The sequence below is a fragment of the Mytilus trossulus genome, chromosome 11 (assembly GCF_036588685.1).
Source record: "Mytilus trossulus isolate FHL-02 chromosome 11, PNRI_Mtr1.1.1.hap1, whole genome shotgun sequence".
NCBI classification, from domain to species: Eukaryota; Metazoa; Mollusca; class Bivalvia; order Mytilida; family Mytilidae; genus Mytilus; species Mytilus trossulus.
Window position 1 is genome coordinate 65,623,154 of NC_086383.1, and position 20,384 is coordinate 65,643,537.

Consider the following 20,384-nt stretch of genomic DNA (forward strand, 5'->3'; position numbering starts at 1 on the left):
CTCCGTTGTTAGGGTCAATGCAACGACATCTATATTGATGCAACATTTAAATCTACACCAGCTCCTTACAAGCAATTTCTAACCATCCATGGATTTTATAGGGACAGAGTTATACCACTTGTATTTGCCTTGATGACGGACAGAAATGTGGCTAATTATCGCCAAATTTAGGGACATCTGAAGAGACGATACTCCCGCCTAACAAATAACTCCCACCAATATAGTATCTGATTTCGAAACCGCTATAATGACTGCTGCTCATACAGACTGTCCAAATGCTCGTATCATGGGCTGCTTTTTTTAATTTTTGTAAAAGTGTTTGGAAGCGTGTACAACAAGTGGGGATTATACGTTCTAACAACAGAAGTGCAAGACTCAAAAAGTGCATTCGCAAGCTGATGGCCATAGCGTACCTCCCTGTAGCAGTTGTGCGACAGAATTTTCATTTCTTTGTGCAAGATGTAGAAACCAGAAATCTATGCAAGAGATATCATGGTTTGAGAGATCTACTGCTCTATTTTGAGCGCAATTATCTCAATGGTCAGTTCCAACCGGCAACATGGAATGTGTACAACAGGGACATGGACAATCGAACCAATAATCACGTTGAGGGTAAGTGGAAAATAAAGTTAATTCGACATAGTAAAAGACAATTAACTGTGTAATTTTAAACACATAATAACATCCTTATATCAAACGCATTTGTCTCGGTCCATAGAGTAAACTTTTTTTGACCAGTCCGTCCATCCGTCAGTACATCATGATCAGTTTTTATCTTGTCATCGTAGCCCCTTTGAAACAACTTTAAAGATCTCTTTACAATTGGAGATAAGAAATTTGATTTCTCCACTCGTAACTTCTATCACACGTGAATTGAAGTAAAGGTGCATTATCTGTATTTTATAACTTTTGACAATATAGGCACACCTCCAGAAAAGCACACCTCATAAGTCGTGTCTAAATTTATAATTATTTTAATTTTCAACAAGATTTTTTTTTTAAAAGCATGGGTGTATAACGCACGCTCTTATATACATCCATTTTTTTTTTCAATCAATATTTAAAAGTACCACCACATTTCCAATACTAATTTATCAACCACATGCACATATATAACCTTAAATTAGTTTAGAGAGAAGCAGTCAATAGCTTCTTAGAAAGCTAAAACTTGTTTTAATTCTAACAACGCCAGGATCCACTACCGGAAGCCCCCTCAGCCAATCAAATAAACGTATTTCCTAATATGCAAATCATATAATGATCATTAACCAATAAGTTTGCGATTTAGAAACGTATGGAGCACGTGCTTAAACGGTCGCTTTTTGTCACTAGATAGTGTAATCATATAACGCTCGAATACACTGAGCAGAAGACAAACGTGTGCTAGATAGTTATTGCCCATTTTCATTTAATTGTATTTGTTAAACGTGTAACATGTACGTAGTAAAATGAAAACTAAATTTATCATACGGTCGGAGTACCCTATTTTTGGATACTTGTTGTCATGGTTTCAGGTTTATTAACACAACGTCGTTTTTATTCTTCTTTTCAGGTTTTAACCACAGATGGAATGCAACCGCTGGGAGGAAACACCCCAATATTTGGTATTTAATGAAAAAAGTGAAAAAAGAAGAACGCAGATCGGTTCTTGGTATTCAGGCAAGTAACCGCGGTGACAATCCGCCTACCCGGAGGCTAAAATATAGACGTTTAAAGGCTATGATTGATCGATTGCAGGCCACATACAGAGCTGGCAACAGAAACATTGAACAATATTGGAATGCAATGATATATACACTGTTGCGCAATTTCAGTAAAATCGAAAATCGTTACTTGAACTTTGATTTGTTTTGTAATTTTATTGGGAAGAAGTAAACTCTAGAATATGTATGCCCCACCCCACCTCAGAAAAATATGAATGACCAAGGCCTTGATATTTCTGTTTTATGCTGCAGAAAACGAAGATGTATGATATTATAGCGTGTTATTTCGAGCTAGGGACATTTCGGACCATACCAAACTTGAACCAATGCAAACTCTTAATGTATCACTATGAGGTTCTTTTACATTTTATATATTTTGGTTAAAAACAATCATGACAGAAAAAGATCCAAATTGAAGGTCAATTATTATGATATGTTGGTTTTACTAATTTTATTGTCATTTGTTTGTTCTTGTGTAATATAAAAATGAGGAGATGTTGTAATTGCTTGCCATTGAGGCAACTATCCACCAAAGTTTAACTGAAGTGGATGTAAGATATATAGGAAACCATACTGCCTTAATCAATGAGAAAAATCCATACCTTATAGCCCGTTAAGAAATGCCCCGAAATATGCAAGACCATCGTGGACTATTTAATAACAACTTCCGTAAAACAAATATGGCATACATGGATCAAAGACCACCACTTATCTTCAGGCTCATGACTTGGGACAGGCACATACAGAATGTGTCGGGGTTAAACATGTCTAAAGGAGCCAACCCTCCCAAACCTGGACTTGCATACTTGATATAGTACAAATATAAGAACAAACTATAAAATACAGTATAACTAATTCCAATTCTGCACATACAAATAAAAAATGAAATAAAAAGAGGTGGTATGATTGCCAATTGTCTGTATTTAAGTTAGCAAGGAACTGTTGCGTCATATTTCCGTCATATTTCCGTATATACGGAATTCGAAGTCAATCCATACGGAAATAATTATGTACATGAACAATGGTTAAAACATACAAGATGTATGTATATAACATATACGTTATGAAATAGACCCTCAGACAGACGTTTTTACACTGATACCGCCCAATATTTATTTCTAACGTGTCGGACAAATGGGTTGTCGGATTAATGGGCTGTCGGATTAATAGGCTGTCGGACTATTGGGTTGTCGGACTAATGGGTTGTCTGAGCAATGGGCTGTAGAAACAATGGGTTATCGGATTAATGAGCTGTCGGACTAATGGGCTGTTGGAATAATGGCGTGTAACCGTAATTAAACAGCAGACCAAGATAAACATATGAATCTTTAATTTCAATAATATCATTACATAGTTCAAAAGTAACATTCTTATCAAACTTTATCTTTGAAAAAATTACAATCTTTGTTTTTGATACATTAACAGTGAGTTTCCACTCATTATGGCTCAACAATAACATACAGTATCTGCATAAAACATATGAAGCATCCAGATCTTCTACCTTCTGAAATATAAAGCTTTATACTAATAGTTTGGGCCCCAACTACCACAAGATAGTAATATGTATGTCTCGCATACTGCAACTTATGTCACTGGCGAGCCAAAAACCTTCATAATTATGTGCTAATCCGTAAATCTCCTTCCAAAGATTCAGTGGTTCTCATTGTATGGAACTAGTTGACAACAAATACTGTACATTCAAATACAAATAATGCTATAAAAATACAAGTTTTTACTGTTTTGAAAACAATTCCATCCAACTTTTACAAAAATAACAAATTACTTAATTTGCAATATGACAGAACTTCCTTTAATTCAATGATCAGACATTTATATATGAGAGTGTGGTTAGAGGTTTACAGAATAGAGATAGTGGGTAAATAATATATATATATATATATAAAAGAGAACCAGATGTTCCACAAGGCGCAGCTTTATACGACCGCAGAGGTCAAACCCTGAACAGTTGGGGAAAGTATTGACATAACATTCAAGCTTGATTTACAAATGAAGCTCTGAATTTGGATTGTGATTAAATAATTGACACAGCATAGGACCGACACAGAATGAATGTGGTTTAATGAACTTAAAATTATTTTTTTTTGCTTTTGAGCAATTCACCTTGCTGTTGAATATTAATCCCCTCATCAAAAAAAAAATTTGAAGAAATTTCCTTTTTAATTTCTGAAATCTGAATTGAAAAAATTGTACCCCCCTTCCAATTTTTTTCATCTCCGACTTTCTTCCAAAAATAATCTCAATTCAAATTTCTGACAGAGTTTGCAACAATAACTACTCATTTAAATACATCATAAAATATTAAAATATAAAATGCCGTAGTCATGGTTAATATTAATATCAACTAGATACCATTGAGATGGGAGCCATCTCTGTGGGCCCCGCTGTCAATAACGTGGGGTAAATAAGTTGTATGGATAATCTGATATGAAGCATTATTTGAAGTTATTGCATAGTCTCATGTGTGATTTTATTCTAAGATTTTAAGTTAAAACTGATAAATATTCTCAACTTACTTTCATAGTATAATAGTGATATGACTGCATGATGTGAACTCATTGTTGACTACTCTAAGGTGACTTCTGGATATATGGATTGATGTTTGAACAATATGTTTAAAGGTGCTGCCCAACTGATATTTGTCACATATTTTTAGAATTATGCCTTCAATATATTCTGACCCACCAAAAAAGAATGCCAATTAAATGTTAAAAAATGAAAAATTGCCGAGGGGCTTCAACTTTTAGAAAAATATGGATTTTACTTTAAGAAAAATATAACACAAAGAAGCAAATTATTTCTATCAGGAAAATTGTGGAATAAAATTTGTAAAAAAACTTATACACAATATTGCTTATAAATTAGTTTACAATTGAAGATCAGCAAAAACTTGGAAATGATCACTGTAAGGAGATCTTGCAAACAGTAATAATAATCTAGGTGATGCTCATTAGCTATTTGTCACCTATTTTTAGAATTATGCCTTCAATATATTATGAAGCTCCAAAAAAAATGCTAATTAAATGTTAAAAAAATTTGATGAGGGGCTGCAACTTTTTGAAAAATATATGATTTTAATTTAAGAAAAATATAACTCAAAGAAGCAAATTATTTCTATTAGGAAAATTTTGTAATACAGTACTTACTTTAATTTCATTCAATTTGATTGCTGTATGATACTCCACATCCATTTTTGGGGGTATCATGACACATCGACACACACTCTGGTAACACACACTCTGGTGTCACACACACACTCTTGTGTCATGTACAAACCAACAGACAGACGATCAAGTATAAAGTATGAAATATTAAAGGTTCTCGAGAGGTAAAGCAGACACAATTTGTTAAGAACAACGAACGGATGGACAGACCGACGGCAAACCTTTGACCTAGGATGCATACATTATGACACATTCTCTGGTGTTATATATGTTAACTTGAAAATGTTTGTCAGGTATAAAGTATGAAATAATAACAGCTGTCCTCAAAATAGTGTGGATCAAATTTGTTAGCGATGGACAGACCAACAGACAGACAGACCTTTGACCTAGGAAGTTGTACATACATCATGACACACCCTCTGGTGTTGGTTAAAATGGATGTCAAGTATAATATTTGAAATCACAACGGTTCTCAAGCTATAGAGCAGACACGATCTTCACCACAGGACACGGGGTTGTCATCTTAAACCAAAGTTTTTGACCTTGACCTTTAACCTAGGAAGTTGTACATACATCATGACACGCCCTCTGGTGGTGGTTAAAATGGATGTCAAGTATAAACTTTGAAATCATAACGGTTATCTAGATATGGAGCGGACACGATCTCCACTACAGGACACGGGGTTGTCAACTGAAACCAAAGTTTTTTTACCTTGACCTTTGACGTAGGAAGTTGTACATACATCATGACACGCCCTCTGGTGGTGGTTAATAAACATGTAAAGTATAAAGTATGAAATCATAATGGTTCTCTAGATATGGAGCGGACACAAAGTTAAAGTGTTACGGACGGACGGACAGACTGATCACTATAGGGCGACCCGCCTAAAGGTGGGGCCCTAATTAATTATAGTAACTTTAAATTTTTTTTTACAGCTAATCATCTCAGGACAATCATCATTTCTTAATACAAGCAGTGTAAGGGAGGTAATCAATAAAATTGAGAATGGAAATGGGGAATGTGTCAAAGATATATATAACAGTATTTTCCTTGTTGAAGACCATACTTTGACCTAAAATGGTTTACCTTTACAAATTGTGACTTGGATGGAGAGTTGTCTCATTGGCACTCATGCCACATCTTCTTATTTTTATCTATAAAATAATAAAGAATATGGAAATGAAAGACCTTCATATATCAACATCTGTGAAATGTCACACAACAAGTGTTTAAAAAAATTCAACATTTTAATTTTAATAATAAATTAACAATATAATAAACAAATATCTGTTTGTGTCATGCGCTTGCCATGGTTGAGTATCCTAACTTATCCTCTAAGTCTTCATAATGTGTTTTGAGACGTTCCACTTGCTGATTAAAGTCTGTATCAATCTCATCACAGTTATGATACTGTTTCTTTAGGAATTCATCCCATCTCTCTTTCCTTGATGCTCTGTTCTGTAACAGCTGTTTATTCTACAATGAATAAAAATATCACATTGGATTTTGCAAAAAAAAGGTATATTTACAATTCTGAGTGTGTTACTAAGCAGGTTGATAGCTTTTTAATTATATTTTTAAGACCCATTTATGGGCATTATGTTTTCTGGTCTGTGCGTCAGTTCGTTTGTTAATCTGTCTGTTCATCTGTCCGTCCGTCCGTCCGTCTGTACCACTTCAGGTTAAAGTATTTGGTTGAAATAGGTTTTGATGAAGTCGAAGTCCAATCAACTTGTAATTTAGTACATTTTAATGCAAATTATTGTTTTTACCCCATTTTCACAGTCCATTGAACATAGAAAATAATAGTGTGGATTGGGCATCTTATTATCTAAGTTAAAATTCCTTGTTTCACTGTGCAATGTTTCATGTGTCATGTGTGTGTACTCCAAGAACTCTAACAATATTTTGATGTATATCAAATCACTATAAGTAAATGTATTAATAACATTACCAACATTTAGAGTTATGGTAAATAAAGTATATCTACTAATTTCACATTTATTCAAATGGTAAGTGAATCTTTGAAGGGATCATTGATTGTTTTGTTTTTACTTAGTTTGATAGTTACTTTTTAATACACCACAAGGTAGGAAATAATCTGTTCAAGTAGAGTTATCTCCCATATTTGGTATTAAAATAGAAAGATATGCTTGCCAATGAGAAACCTCTCCACCAGACAACTTAAGAATGATATAGAGGTTAGAAACTAGTTTACCTCAAGTATTTCACCATCTTCTATTTTTCTGCACATTTCTGTTGCAACTTTTACTAAAATAAAAAAAAGAAAGATTACAACTATATATTTCATTTAGAAAAACCAGACTTTAAATCTATCTATGTAAATGTCATGTTTTTTCCCCTCATATTTGAAGGCTGTATGGGGACCTAAATAATATGTGAATTGCTTATACCTTTTTCATTTGAACTCTAATAGCAGGGGCAGATCCAGCCATTTTAATAAGGGGGTTCCAACTATATGCTCCCTTTCAAATGCATTGATTGTCCAAAAAAAGGGGGGGTTCCAACCCCCGGAACCAAATCCCCAGCGTTCCAACCCCCCAAACCAAATCCCCCCTCTGGATCAGTTAATGGATAGATAGTTGTCTTATTGCCATCACACCGCATCTCCCTATTTTATTTCAAGTTAGTGTATAATATGTCAAAGTCCCATAACTCCGGAATGACTGCCACAAATCTTAAATAGTACACATTTTTATTTAGGGGCCAGCTGAGGCCCAGATCTGGGTGTGGGATTTTCTTTCTGCATTGAAGACCTATTGGTGGCATTTGGCTGTTATCTCTTTGACACTTCATTCTTCATTTCAATTCTCCATTTCAAGTTAATTATCATCCCTTACATCATTGTACATGCATTAAAAAATGGCTAAGAGAAATATAACTATCAAAATACATGTATAAGCATGTTTATTTTGAATACATATGATTTCTACAATTTTGAATGCTACCCACTATACATACTGAACACCTTGATAATTTAGAAAGTAATGTAGCCTCTAGGCCTTTGTTAGTCTTGTATTATTTTAACTTTTAGTTTCTTGTGCACAATTTGGAGTTTAGTATGGCGTTCATTATCACTGAACTAGTATATATTTGTTTAGGGGCCAGCTGAAGGACACATTTTTCTTTGCATTGAAGACCTGTTGGTGACCTTCTGCTGTTGTCTGCTCTATGGTCGGGTTGTTGTCTCTTTGGCACATTCCTCATTTCCATTCTCAATTTTATTGGTAAATAAAAAATTACCAATTAATGGTAAAAGTTAATGAGATTGCAAAATTTTTGTGAAGTAAGGCAGAATATTAAATTCAAATTGTTTCATTTTGCCTACCGTACCTACCTGCCTGAAAAAAGTATGACACAAACTGTTGTTTTTTTTTAAAAAAAATTATAGATTTTTTCCTGCTCTAACATTATTTTCCTTTATAAAAGATACAATTTTGTTGTTTGCCATACCTTTGGCAGAAACATCAGGTAAAAAGACCTGCATAGCTTTTAGACTCTCCGGGATCAGTTTCTCGTTCATTTCTTTAACATTGTCTTAAAACTTTTTCTAACCTCTCTGGTTCCCTGTTTTGTCTTTTATCCTAAAAAAAGCAAAATAAAATAGATAACTCATCTGAGTCGGATATTACACTTTACTATTTTACAGATTAAGATGTGGGCAGTCATTGAAAGATCCCTAATAAATGTATATACATATTGTCCATGTTGTCCAGATCCTGACAATAGTTCAGAACTAATTAGGCAGCAACCATTTTTCTGGGGGGGGGCTATGGTTTTTTTTTCTGTGCAAACTTTTTTTTTCGCCTTCGGTGAAGAACAATCTATTTTTTTGGCGACAAACCGAAAACAAACTTTTTCTTTCAATTTTAGCATTACATATAGTGGCAGCTGAGGGTGAAACAAACAATTTTCTTTTCTCAGGGTTCAAAACAAATTATTTTTTTTCACCAAAAATTGAAAACAAACTTTTTTTTCCCAAAAAAACCATAGCCCCCCCCCCCCCCCCCTGAAAATCAAATGGTTGCTGCCTTAGGTTATTGGTGTCTTCTAAGCCTTTAAAGGAGAGTCTCACAGGGCTAGACTAAAAGATGTTGGCCATGTAGTCTCTGTTCTTTCTAAATATTTATTATTTACTCTATTTGGTCCTGCCTTTTTTTGTTACTTTAATTACATACCCTTTTTTTTATACATAAATTTTCATCATGACACTTTTTATGAAGTAGCTCATCCTTCCTTTTCTTTTTAAACTCAAAACTCCTATCCTGCTTTTTTTTTAAATTTCATCCTAGCCTAGGTTTATATTTTTCAGTTGTTTGAATGTGAGTTCCTATCATTGCTAAACTCACCCATCATTATTCTCAATAATTAATAAAAATCTCACATTCATTTCTGAATTTACAGTAGTCATGGTAGTAACTCCCTTGAGATCTGATCTGTGATGAACAGGATTCTAAAACATACTCACCTCAAATTCTTGTACAAAGTGGTTGATATGCCCTTGTAACACTGGTCTGTGGTCCAATAACCTTGCATGGATCTCATTCACATCTATGGTTTAATTATGAAAAACATACATTTATACAATAATATTGCATTTTTTTTATTTCAAATTCAGGAATCATTTATCAAATTATAATTTGAAACAAGTTATCCAATGTTCACAATAAACTTTTGACATAAATTTTAGTTTGTGGGCATGATATGCCTGTAGAAATTATTGAGGCAAAAAATTTATAACACGTGCTAACCCTACACTGTACCTACCCTAATTTGTGTGTCTTTAGCCTAAAACTTTTTATACTTTTTTAGATCAAGCACCGTTAAAGTCAGACTGATTCCCTAGTGATAACCAGTTAAAAAATGTCCGTAAATTAAATAATATTGCCTATACCTTCATACCCTATTTTTTTCAACACGTTTTAAAGGAAACACATGCATATTTTTTTAGCCTAAGCAAAGACTGGTATTCCTTGTTAGTGAATGGTATTACTAAAGTTCATGAAAAGTCAACATATTAAAGTTGCAGCAGATTTTAATGACTCTAAAACTTAACAGAGGTCTCAGCATTGGATTTTGAATACAGATGTGCAGCTAGGATTTAAAAATATCCTCACACAATGTCCCAGTCTTGTATTGATTCATTAATAAAATTCTCATCATATCATTTACATATTTTTCTATTATCAAATATAGAGGATGCGAATATATCAAACTACTTAGAAGATAACTGTATTGGATTTTAAGCTCCGACGGCATCAATTGGGGATTTGATGGTCGCAAATTAAGTTTACTGGCTTCGCGTTAGCAGAGACAGTAAACAGGTATTTGCGACCATCAGATCCCAAATTGATGCCATCGGAGCTTAAAATACAATATTCTTATCTCTATTCTAATGAAACTGACAGAAAACAACGTTAAAACATGCATTTAAAATATGTCATGTATGCAGTCTGCGCTTGCACGTACGTCCCATAGCATTCATTGTCAATTGATGCCATGTAAGAAAGTGACGTTATCAAATCAAAATGAACGTTACAAACATTGTTGCATTAGAATACTTAATAGCAAGTCTAGAAAAACACTTAGATTAATATCATCTTTTATTAATTAAACATTTGAATTAAGGAAAAATGTCCTTATAAATGAGTAATATGAACATTTTGAAGCTTAACATGATAACATACAATATACTTATGTCAGCATGGTCAGTAGTGTATTCTTATAAATTAACCTATATATATTGATATATTTATAACTGCACATTTCATTGTTCCAAATATGCCTATTGGTATTCTATGTACATGTAGTATTGTTTAATTGCTGCATCATCATGATCATTACTATTTGTAAACTAGTTGTATGGGCCATTGTCAATTATTGTAATTGTAAGTAATTTTAACCGTTTTCACAGATGATACTGGATAGTATGTTCCTTACATTGTAACTAAAATCCCCTTTCCTTTCATGAATGTGACCTACTGAATTAGACTTTTACCGGCGGTACCACGATTTCCCGAGAACTACGAGAACAACATAATATCCCGAAAACAAGATTATATATCCAGAGAACAAGATTTTTAATTGTGTTATAGGTGTTTTTATTGTGTTTTTACTACTTTTTACAATAATAAAGAATACTAATAAGAGATAATACTTGTTTTTATTCAATAAAAATGCAATTTCAGGTCAAAAATTCGATTTCTATGTCTTGTATGCAAAATCCTTGTTGAACACAATATGGCGGACATTCTAAAGATAGACAACTTAAGAAAATCAAAGTATTAGAAGAACTGACAGAAAAGAAAAGTATCAAATGTACTGAAAGAATAGATTCTATTAAAAAAAAATGTTAAACATTCATATAAAAACTGATTGTTGTTAATTAATTATTTGTCTCTATTGTTAATCAATTTTATTTATATCGTTATTGTTATTGTTAATAAAATGAAATAAATTATGATTCGTCAAAGTTTTTACTAAAATATTTTCTGAAGATTGCGTGTACGTACTTTTATTAATTATGAACGCCATAAACCTTAATTATTGTATGCTGTTACACTTATTTAAGCAAAAAAACACATATAACACCATAAGAAATCTTGTTCTCGGGATATATAATCTTGTTTTTCGGGATATTATGTTGTTCTCGTAGTTCTCGGGAAATCGTGGTACCCTTTTACCGGATTTGTTATAACATGAGCAACAGGATGGGTGCCACATGTGTTTCAGGATCTGCTTACCCTTCCAGAGCAAATGAGATCACCCCTAGTCTTTGGTGGGGTTCATGTTGCTTATTCTTTAGATTTCGATGTAGTGGCATGTGTACTATTGCTTGTAATTTGCATTTCTAACCATGGTGTTTTCAGTTTATTTTCGATTTACGAGTTTGACTGTCCCTCTTCAATAAAGTCTCAACGTAAGGGTTTGGGCCTGAGTTTTCCCACTCACTGGTAAATAAAAACACAAATGTTCAAAAAGGCAAACATGTAACACGATCTCAATAAGACAAAAACAGATAAAGTTACCTTTAAAAATTGTTTGGTCAATCATGTTTTAGAGAAAGCCCCGCCCACTTTTTGTTGTATCAACGTCAAATATTTCTTTACAATAAGAATAAAAGTAGCCTTTTTCAAACGCTTGTATGATCCTTTTTGAGTCTTAAACCGTAATCGGATTTTATCCGGAAATAGATAAACATTGATTAAACAAGTTTGAGCTTTCTAAAAAGCGATGCACTGCTGCGCTCTAGTCAACTTTAAGATAATATTATATATGTGTGCGCCACCACGTGGTTGTTGATTTTTAATAAGAGTTGAAATGTGGTATTTTTATAATAAGGTTTAAATAAAAAAAAATCACTTTACTATTTAAGAACTATACTTTTTTTTTTTAATTAAAACCTTTACAAATAGACTCAACTCTAGATAGAGGAAATAGAGGTTCAAATATATATGAATTTTTGTTAGGCAGTGGCTATTCTACCGGCTCCGGCAAAATAGCGAGTTATATAGGGTTAAACTTTTGCTATTTTGCAGTTTTCATTGAGATAAAAATAGAAGTTTAGGAATTAAAAATAGAAAAAAATATAGAAACATATCGTGACTTCAATAAGAAATCTCTGGGACGTTACGCACGGAATTGGTGCCACTTAGCGTTACACGACGTTCCTAATAAAACAACGATTTTGACGTTGTTCCTCGTAGGTTTCAAACGCTAACCTTATATTCTGCTCATCATGTGAAAATGCTGCTTAAAGTAAAGAGATGTTTGAAGTTGCTTCTTTATATGGTTTTATTTTTTCAAGCCGGTGCAAATGCACAATTTCATTGAATTAAAACAAAATTTTATATACATGAACAATTTTCAAGTTAATTTTTGCGAAGAATCGTCTGCAACAATAACACAAAATGACAATTTGATGTCTTGTAAAATGATTTAAATATATAAAAAGAAGATGTGGTATGATTGCCACTGTACGGCCTTCAACAATCAGTTTCTTCTATTTCTAAAAATTAAGCAATGTTAACGTTCTCTCTGCCAGAAGACGTCTCCTGTATTTCTAGTGAATTTGTAAATATTTTGTTTCTTGTTTCTGTCGCTTTTTTCCCAATTACACGTTTATACATGTTTGTTGTAATTTGATAATTTCGCTCCCTCAATTAACGTTAATATTCAAATTCTTCTTGATTTACTTTGATTATGTGAAAGATGTATACAACTATGTCTTCTTTAAACATTTATAAAACAAACGTGAATATTAGAATTAATATTTACTTTAATAAGAGGTCTCTAAAAACATGTCTTTTAAAAAAAAAAAGTTATATCAAAATTTGATACTAGTACTTTAATTTGTTATTTTATAGAAAGTCTAAAAATCTTTCTTTTAAAAAAAAAATAATACACATAAGTAAACATACGAACCCATGTGAAAAATTGACATTCTGATTAAAATCTGTCTTATTAGTTTCATACCTGCCAACTGTCACTATGTGCGGGGGATTTCCCCCATGGAGACTCCCAAATTGAAATTTTTAAATTTTTAAATATCCATTATGTCCACAGTTTTTACAAAACAATTAATTTTACAATGATATGTGGCTTAAAAAAGTATGGAGAAGCCAGAAAACAATATTACACTGTAGTTGATGTCCCCCTTGAAGGTTTTTAGGAGTATGGCAGCATTCTTGCACACAAAACCCCCATGGGCATTTTGAAAACTTGGCAGGCATGTAGTTTGAACACCCAACAACCACAAACTGCTTTACAAGCGTTACAAAACCAGTGCCTTTTTAGTGAATTTCTTTTAAGTCTTGCACCAGAAAGGTGCTACCACTGCAGACATGAACTGGCAGAAAACACTTGTTTCTTTTGTGTCTGTATCATCTTTGCCAATTTGCAGATATATATATACATTTCAGTTTTCAACAGTCATAGAATAAATGCTGCCAATGCACCTAGATTTGTATGCATCGATGTACAATATTTGTTATTATTCTTTTAATATTTTATTACGTCGTAGACTATAGATAGTTATAAAAGCTTTGTTTGATTTAATTTTTCATGAATTTTATAGACCTCGTTTAACGGTTCGAAGTTCTCAAAAACCAGCTGTAACTCTTCATATCAACCGAAAATCAAGTTTGTTTGATAACAAATTTGTTGTTTTCCATTTCCCAACGTTCAATATTCAACTGAAATTAACAGATATATATGTAGATATAGGAAGATGCGGTGTGAGTGCTAATGAGACAACTCTCCATCCAAATAACAATTAAAAAAAAAGTAAACCATTATAGGTCAATGTACGGCCTTCAACACGGAGTATTGGCTCACACCGAACAACAAGCTATAAAGGGCCCCAAAATTACTAGTGTAAAACCATTCAAACGGAAAAAACAACGGTCTAATCTATATATACATGTTTTTTTTAAAAAAACGAGAAACGAGAAACACATATATATTACATAAACAAACGACAACTGCTGTATGTACATGTAATTAAATGAGTGCACTTCATCAAAATTGAATGACTAGGAAGGCAAGGCGATCAAAATGGTTATTGACATCTCGCCACATATATCATTTGTGCATAAATATTTTCCTTCAAAAAAATACTTCATATAGTCTTGATTAAAAATCTGAAATAAGACCGGCAAAGTAGCAAAATTCTATATGAATCGCTATTTTGCCGGAGCCGGAAAAATATCACCTAAGAGGCTATTTTGCCTTTTTGTTCATTTTGTATAGGAACTTGTGACATTGTCTAGCAAACAAAATCGTGCATATTGTAGATAAATAAATAAATTAAAAGCGTATCAATAACAGTGATATTTCAAAAATAAATTTCAGTTTGCAATATTCGACTGAACCAAGGTAAATACTACATAAATACAAGTATGCGAGAGGACGAAGTTTAAAAAGCAATTGTTTGACTGTCATAACAATTAATGCTATTGACACTACTAATATATCGAGGCAGTCAACACCATGCATGCAAACACTTATATATAAATCTCATATTTGCATGAAATATTTGCCACTGGACGTTAAACAACCAACCATCAATCAATATTTGTATAATAATCGAATTGTATAACACATGTATATCTGCCATGTCTCTATGTCTCTGTCAGAAACATAAATATGTGAAGCGAGCATATGTGTTTTTTTATTTGCAAGTACGACTGAAGCAGCAGATGAGAGGTATTATGAAACGATCTCACAAAAAAAACCCAACAAGGAATGAAACAGTATACAACCGACAACACAATTTACTACTGCACTTTTTATACCAGCAGTTGTGATTCACCGATAATACTAGCCGTGAACACCCCCTTAACATATAGAAGCACCTGCATTTCTTTCCTGCTTATATAGAAAGTTAGAAAATATCAGAATGTGGTCGCGGTCAATTGATGTTCAAGACTGGAGCAGTTAAAATCATTTAAGAAAACATTTAGCATGCATATATCAAAATAGTTCTTTATAAATATATAGAGAAATACACTTACAGACACTGAAAGAGAAAGCAACAAAGCGAAATTCATCTTGAAAATGTCCCCAAAATACAAAAGAGTTCTACAAGCACGCTTTATTCAGTCCAATTCAATGACCGTTTATGTACGTTCAACTGGGGCTACTATGAGCGAACAATGTAACGAGGAACATGCATAATGAGTACTGACCTATAGTTGTTAATTTCTGTGTCATTTGGCCGCTGGTTCTTTCGTTTGAATGGTTTTTAATTAGTCATTCCGGGGCTTATATATATATTAGCTAACTATGCGGCATGGGTTATAGTCGTAGACCTATAGCTATACACTTTTGTGGAGAGTTGTATCATTGACAATCATACCACATCTTTTTATTCTTATATATATATATTGTGAATAAAACCGTAAACTTTAAACTAAAAGACACGTTCAATTCCTATCATAAAAAAGACAACGTTTTCATGAATTTGGGACGTTTTAAGATTTATCTATAAAGACTCACAAGACTTCCGAAGTTCAACGGATTTCTCGTCTGTATCATGTTTAGGTCTCGTATCTATGACAACCACGGACGGCTGAGTTCCTCACACAATCAGTCATTGAAAAAAAACACCAAAAGAGTCACTCAGCTACGTTCCATGAAATCATTTACATTTCAGTTTATTCTTTTAAATTTTGTCACATTTTGTAATTATGTTTATATGTGTAGGCCGTATCATGCAGGGGCGGATCCAGCCATTTTAAAAAGAGGAGGGGGATTCCTAACCCAGAACAAAAAAAAAGGGGGGAGTCCAACTACTTGTCTCCATTCAAATGCATTCATCGTAAAATAAAAAGGGGGTCCCAACCCCCGGATCATCCCCTCTCTGGATCCGCCATTGGTATGAGAACATGCATTGTCTTCTCCTAATCCTTCGATCTTTGGTACATTATATAAATTAATCGAATGTTTGCCACTGTTGTCGCTGTATTAAATTGCTAGCATAATTTTGACCAGATTGGTCTCTGTATATATTTATATGTTACGATAGATTAAAAGAGATTTTAGTTAAAGAGGGGACGGGAGGTCAGCAATACAAGGCAAACTAAATTTAAATAACCCTCCAAAATACTAAAGACTTTGATTATTATTCGGTATCTAAATATATTTAGATTGCTTAAGTACGAATTAAACTTCTAAGTTTTCATTTGTGTTTTTATTAGAAATCAATTATAAAAACGTACAGGTTATTTTTTTTTACTTTGTTTGGAATATTCAAAGCATTTAATCAATCTTAATTTAAGCATGACTTAAGTCCCTTTTAAAGTGCACTAACCATTGCTAACAATTAAGATTTACAATCTTTGAAGTAGGTGAATGAAGCTTGTTTTTATAATAGAAATCTCACTTTTTCATTAAATTGCGGACTTAATACATTATAAAAAGTGTAAGTATCGATTGATGATTTAACTTTAACTTTGATATTGTATCTTCTAAAAGATATTACCGAGATCGTTAAAAATAACTTTACTTCGCTCCGGCCGTTTGTATTGGTTTCAAGTGAAATTAGATAGTCGATTTTTTTAAAAACTAAAGGTGCTGAATGACAAGACATATTATCTGTGTCATATTATGGTGCACCCATTATTCTCTATCCTTTATGATTTAGTACCAAATCATTCTTTGTGGTCTAATTGTTGGGTTATTTTTTTCTATATTCATTATCATTTATCATGTTTATAAAGGTCCGTTATTTTCTATTCCGTAATCCCTATCCATACTCTCTGATATAAACCACTTCCCACAAAATGTTGATACAATTCCCCTCGGATGAGTTATGGCCCGTGGATATGTTCCTTCTATTCTATCCCGCTGATGCGGCGTTAAGAAATAACCAAATCAATCCTTCCTACCAAATGATTATCCACGTATATACAAATTCTTGAAAAGTTACACAACAATGTACAGTATACCTTTGAAATTGAACTAAGTTAAACTCTTGTTTTTGGCACTTTTTATAGCAAAATTTATTACTTCCTGTGGATTGAATGTATGGCATCTTGCAAAGAGGTCAATGGTAACAGTGTAAGAAAAAAACAACTCCAACCAACATATTAAGAAGATTGAGTTTGTGTTCAGTCAAATGTAAATGAAGGAGTTTTCGTTCTTGTGTCTAATTATGAAATATGCCGCATATTTTATAAACCCAATTGTATTGTACGTTTTTTATTGTTGATAAAAGATGACACAAATAGAAGGGTTCAGGACTGAATAAATTAGGAACACTACACCTGTCCCAAGTGATTAACCTCTTAAGTGGTTGTCCCTCGTAATATCTTGAGGTCTTTTCCCGTCAACATAATTGGTATTGACGAATAATTCTTTTTATAACAGCTGAGCCACTTTGATAGAAAAAAAGTTTGCAAAACGCTAATTATTAAGCGTCACTAAAACATAATAAGAATGATAAGATAAGTAACCAAAATTAACATAGTTGAACGTTAGTTATAATGGTTAGTCTTTCACTAAATCAAACATTAAACATGATATGTGTGTTGTGTGATATGATCGATCTTTAAACAGTGTTTTGAAATGCTATACGTTCATTGCATATTTGATAAAAATAATTTTCATATTTACATTCATACATGCACAATGGTCTAAAAATATGTTTGGTTTTCCAGGTATCTGAATTCATTTCCCTATGGCTAAATTTAGTATGAAGTCACCTGCAAAAATCAATATATTCCTTAAAGTGACTGGCACAAGAGGATCGTACCACGAAATATTATCAAGATTTATTCGGTTACCAAATTTGTACGATCAGATATGTTTTGAATCTGAAATATGTCAAGAATTTACAATTGAGGGCAAATTCTCGTGTACACGAGAAAACAACAGTATTTACAGAGCGTACGTTGCTCTTTTAAAGAGAATTTCCGAACCACAAAAAGTTATAACATTTTTCAAGAATTACAAAATAGTAGTTGATAAGCACATCCCTGAGTGTGGTGGCCTTGGAGGAGGTCCCTCAAACGCTGCAACTTTTCTGCGCATGACAAATGACATTTGTCGTCTTGGCCTTTCTAAAGACGAACTAGCAAGCATCGGTTGCTTTATTGGGGCGGATGTTTCCTTTTTCATTTATGATATCGAAAGTGCCAATGTAAAAGGCATAGGAGAAGTTGTGGAAGAATTTAATGATGATGTCCCAAAACTTTACATATGCACACCTAAAATCAATTGCAACACTGCCAATGTTTATGCGCACTTCCGTCAGTTTTGTTATAATCCGGATGTGACGTCGTTTTACACAGAGCTAGCAGACATGAAGAGTTCAGACATCTTACTGTCGTTGCCGTTTAAAGAAGCAAACGATTTGTGCGAGCCTACACTTGCACTTTACCCAGAAATGGAAAATTATTTAAAAAATGAGTGGTTCATGAGTGGCAGTGGTAGTACTGTGTTCTGTATTGACAACAATGAAACAAATAAGTGTGCAGGGATGTGAAATTGTTTTCCTATTTCTGTACTGTCCTTGTATGAATTCATACATTCCAAAATGTATACGCAGATTACTTATATACTTTTGTGTATTTTTCGTATGAAATTGAAAATATACAGAAACTTAAAGATTGAACAACTCATGTTCTACGAATAACAAAGGATGAACTCAACTACAACTATTATTGACCAAACATTTAAATGCACAATGTATGGTTTTCTCTGAAATAACGTTGCTAGGTATATGTTGGATTGTATGTATATTAGTACTTTGATTAAGATGTTCTCCTTTTTGTTAAAGTGTGAATTGAAATTCGCCGGTCAAGCGAGATATAGTAGAACTAAAAATAAAAGAAACACGGCTTCCTCCGCCTACAGTTATTTAGACATGTACCTCGAATTTGACATAAGCGGTCATCTCAGTACTAGAATGGACTAGAATCTGTGACAAACAAAATAATTTTAATTTTGAAATTATCAATTTTCCCCATCACAATAGCAATACATATACTTCACCTGCATATGGTATATACATTTCTCAAGTCTTTCGGTATTCAAAATCACAACTCCCAGGAAAATCAAAAACAGAAAGTTCCTAATCAAATGGCAAAATCATAAGCTAAAACACATCAAATATATGGATAACAACATTACTGTTATATTCCTGATTTGATACAGATATTTTCTTATATAAATTTCTGTTTGTTTTTTGCTAGCTAAACGTCCTACTTGTATGGCAGTCCGGCCAATAGCATGTAGACTCAGACTTTATAAAAAGTCAACAGTGTCTGATCAGTAAGAAGATGAACCAGCTTTACCCAAAAGAAGGATCATCGGAAAAAATTAAGAGCTAGTTGATAAATATTCCATACCGACTTCACAATTAATTATGATGATCTCGACGTACAGTTTCTAAGTTCTTACGTTGTTTATCATCGTTATAACATGCTATAGAGTTTTTTTAGTTGTTTTTGGCAATTATTACCGGTTTGTTTAAAATAAGGACACGTGGTGTAATTTCCAGTGAGTATATGTAAACAATTATAAGCAACCATACGGCCTTTAACAATAAGGAAACCAATACCGTTTGTTCAGCTATAAAAGGTCCTGACATGCATTATAGAGAACTATTCAATTAAGAAATTAATGACATTATTCAATTAAAACAAATATGACAAATAATGGCATTATTCAATTAAAACTAATATGACAAATAATGACATTATTCAATTAAAACAAATATGACAAATAATGACATTATTCAATTAAAACAAATATGAAAAAAATATGAACAAGGAGATGGGTCCATTGTTTGTAATATCCTTTATGCGGCGATAGGTACTTTTTTTCTTGTCTTTTATTGTTGCTGATGTGCTTTGTCTATATGCCATTTGTTGTCAATGTAATTTCATGCGACTATCATACAAGAGAGAGGTTTAGCTAACTATGAAACCAGGTTTAATTCTCGATTTTGAACATTTGAAAATGCCTGTACCA

At 32.9% G+C, this 20,384-nt stretch overlaps 1 protein-coding gene and 1 long non-coding RNA gene across 3 annotated transcripts in view; both read right to left on the reverse strand.

Annotated features, from left to right (window-relative positions):
* Nucleotides 1-6,119: 6,119 nt before the first annotated feature.
* The window catches only part of LOC134691429 (biogenesis of lysosome-related organelles complex 1 subunit 5-like), a 280,858-nt gene continuing 266,593 nt past the window's right edge, over nt 6,120-20,384 (reverse strand). Inside the window, exons 4-5 of one of the 2 annotated variants that reach the window (XM_063551954.1) lie at nt 7,105-7,157; nt 6,121-6,362 (exon numbers count right to left, since the gene is read on the reverse strand). In XM_063551954.1, the coding sequence (XP_063408024.1) occupies nt 6,183-6,362; nt 7,105-7,157 (233 nt within the window). In that variant the 3' untranslated portion in view covers nt 6,121-6,182. Of the gene's footprint in view, nt 6,363-7,104; nt 7,158-20,384 lie in introns of both variants that reach the window. The other variant, XM_063551953.1, reaches the window with a different exon arrangement.
* LOC134691433 (uncharacterized) lies at nt 9,375-11,971 on the reverse strand. Its single transcript, XR_010102138.1, has 2 exons — nt 11,936-11,971; nt 9,375-9,458 (listed from the first exon to the last, which is right to left on the reverse strand). It is a non-coding gene; the product is annotated as an uncharacterized LOC134691433 (long non-coding RNA).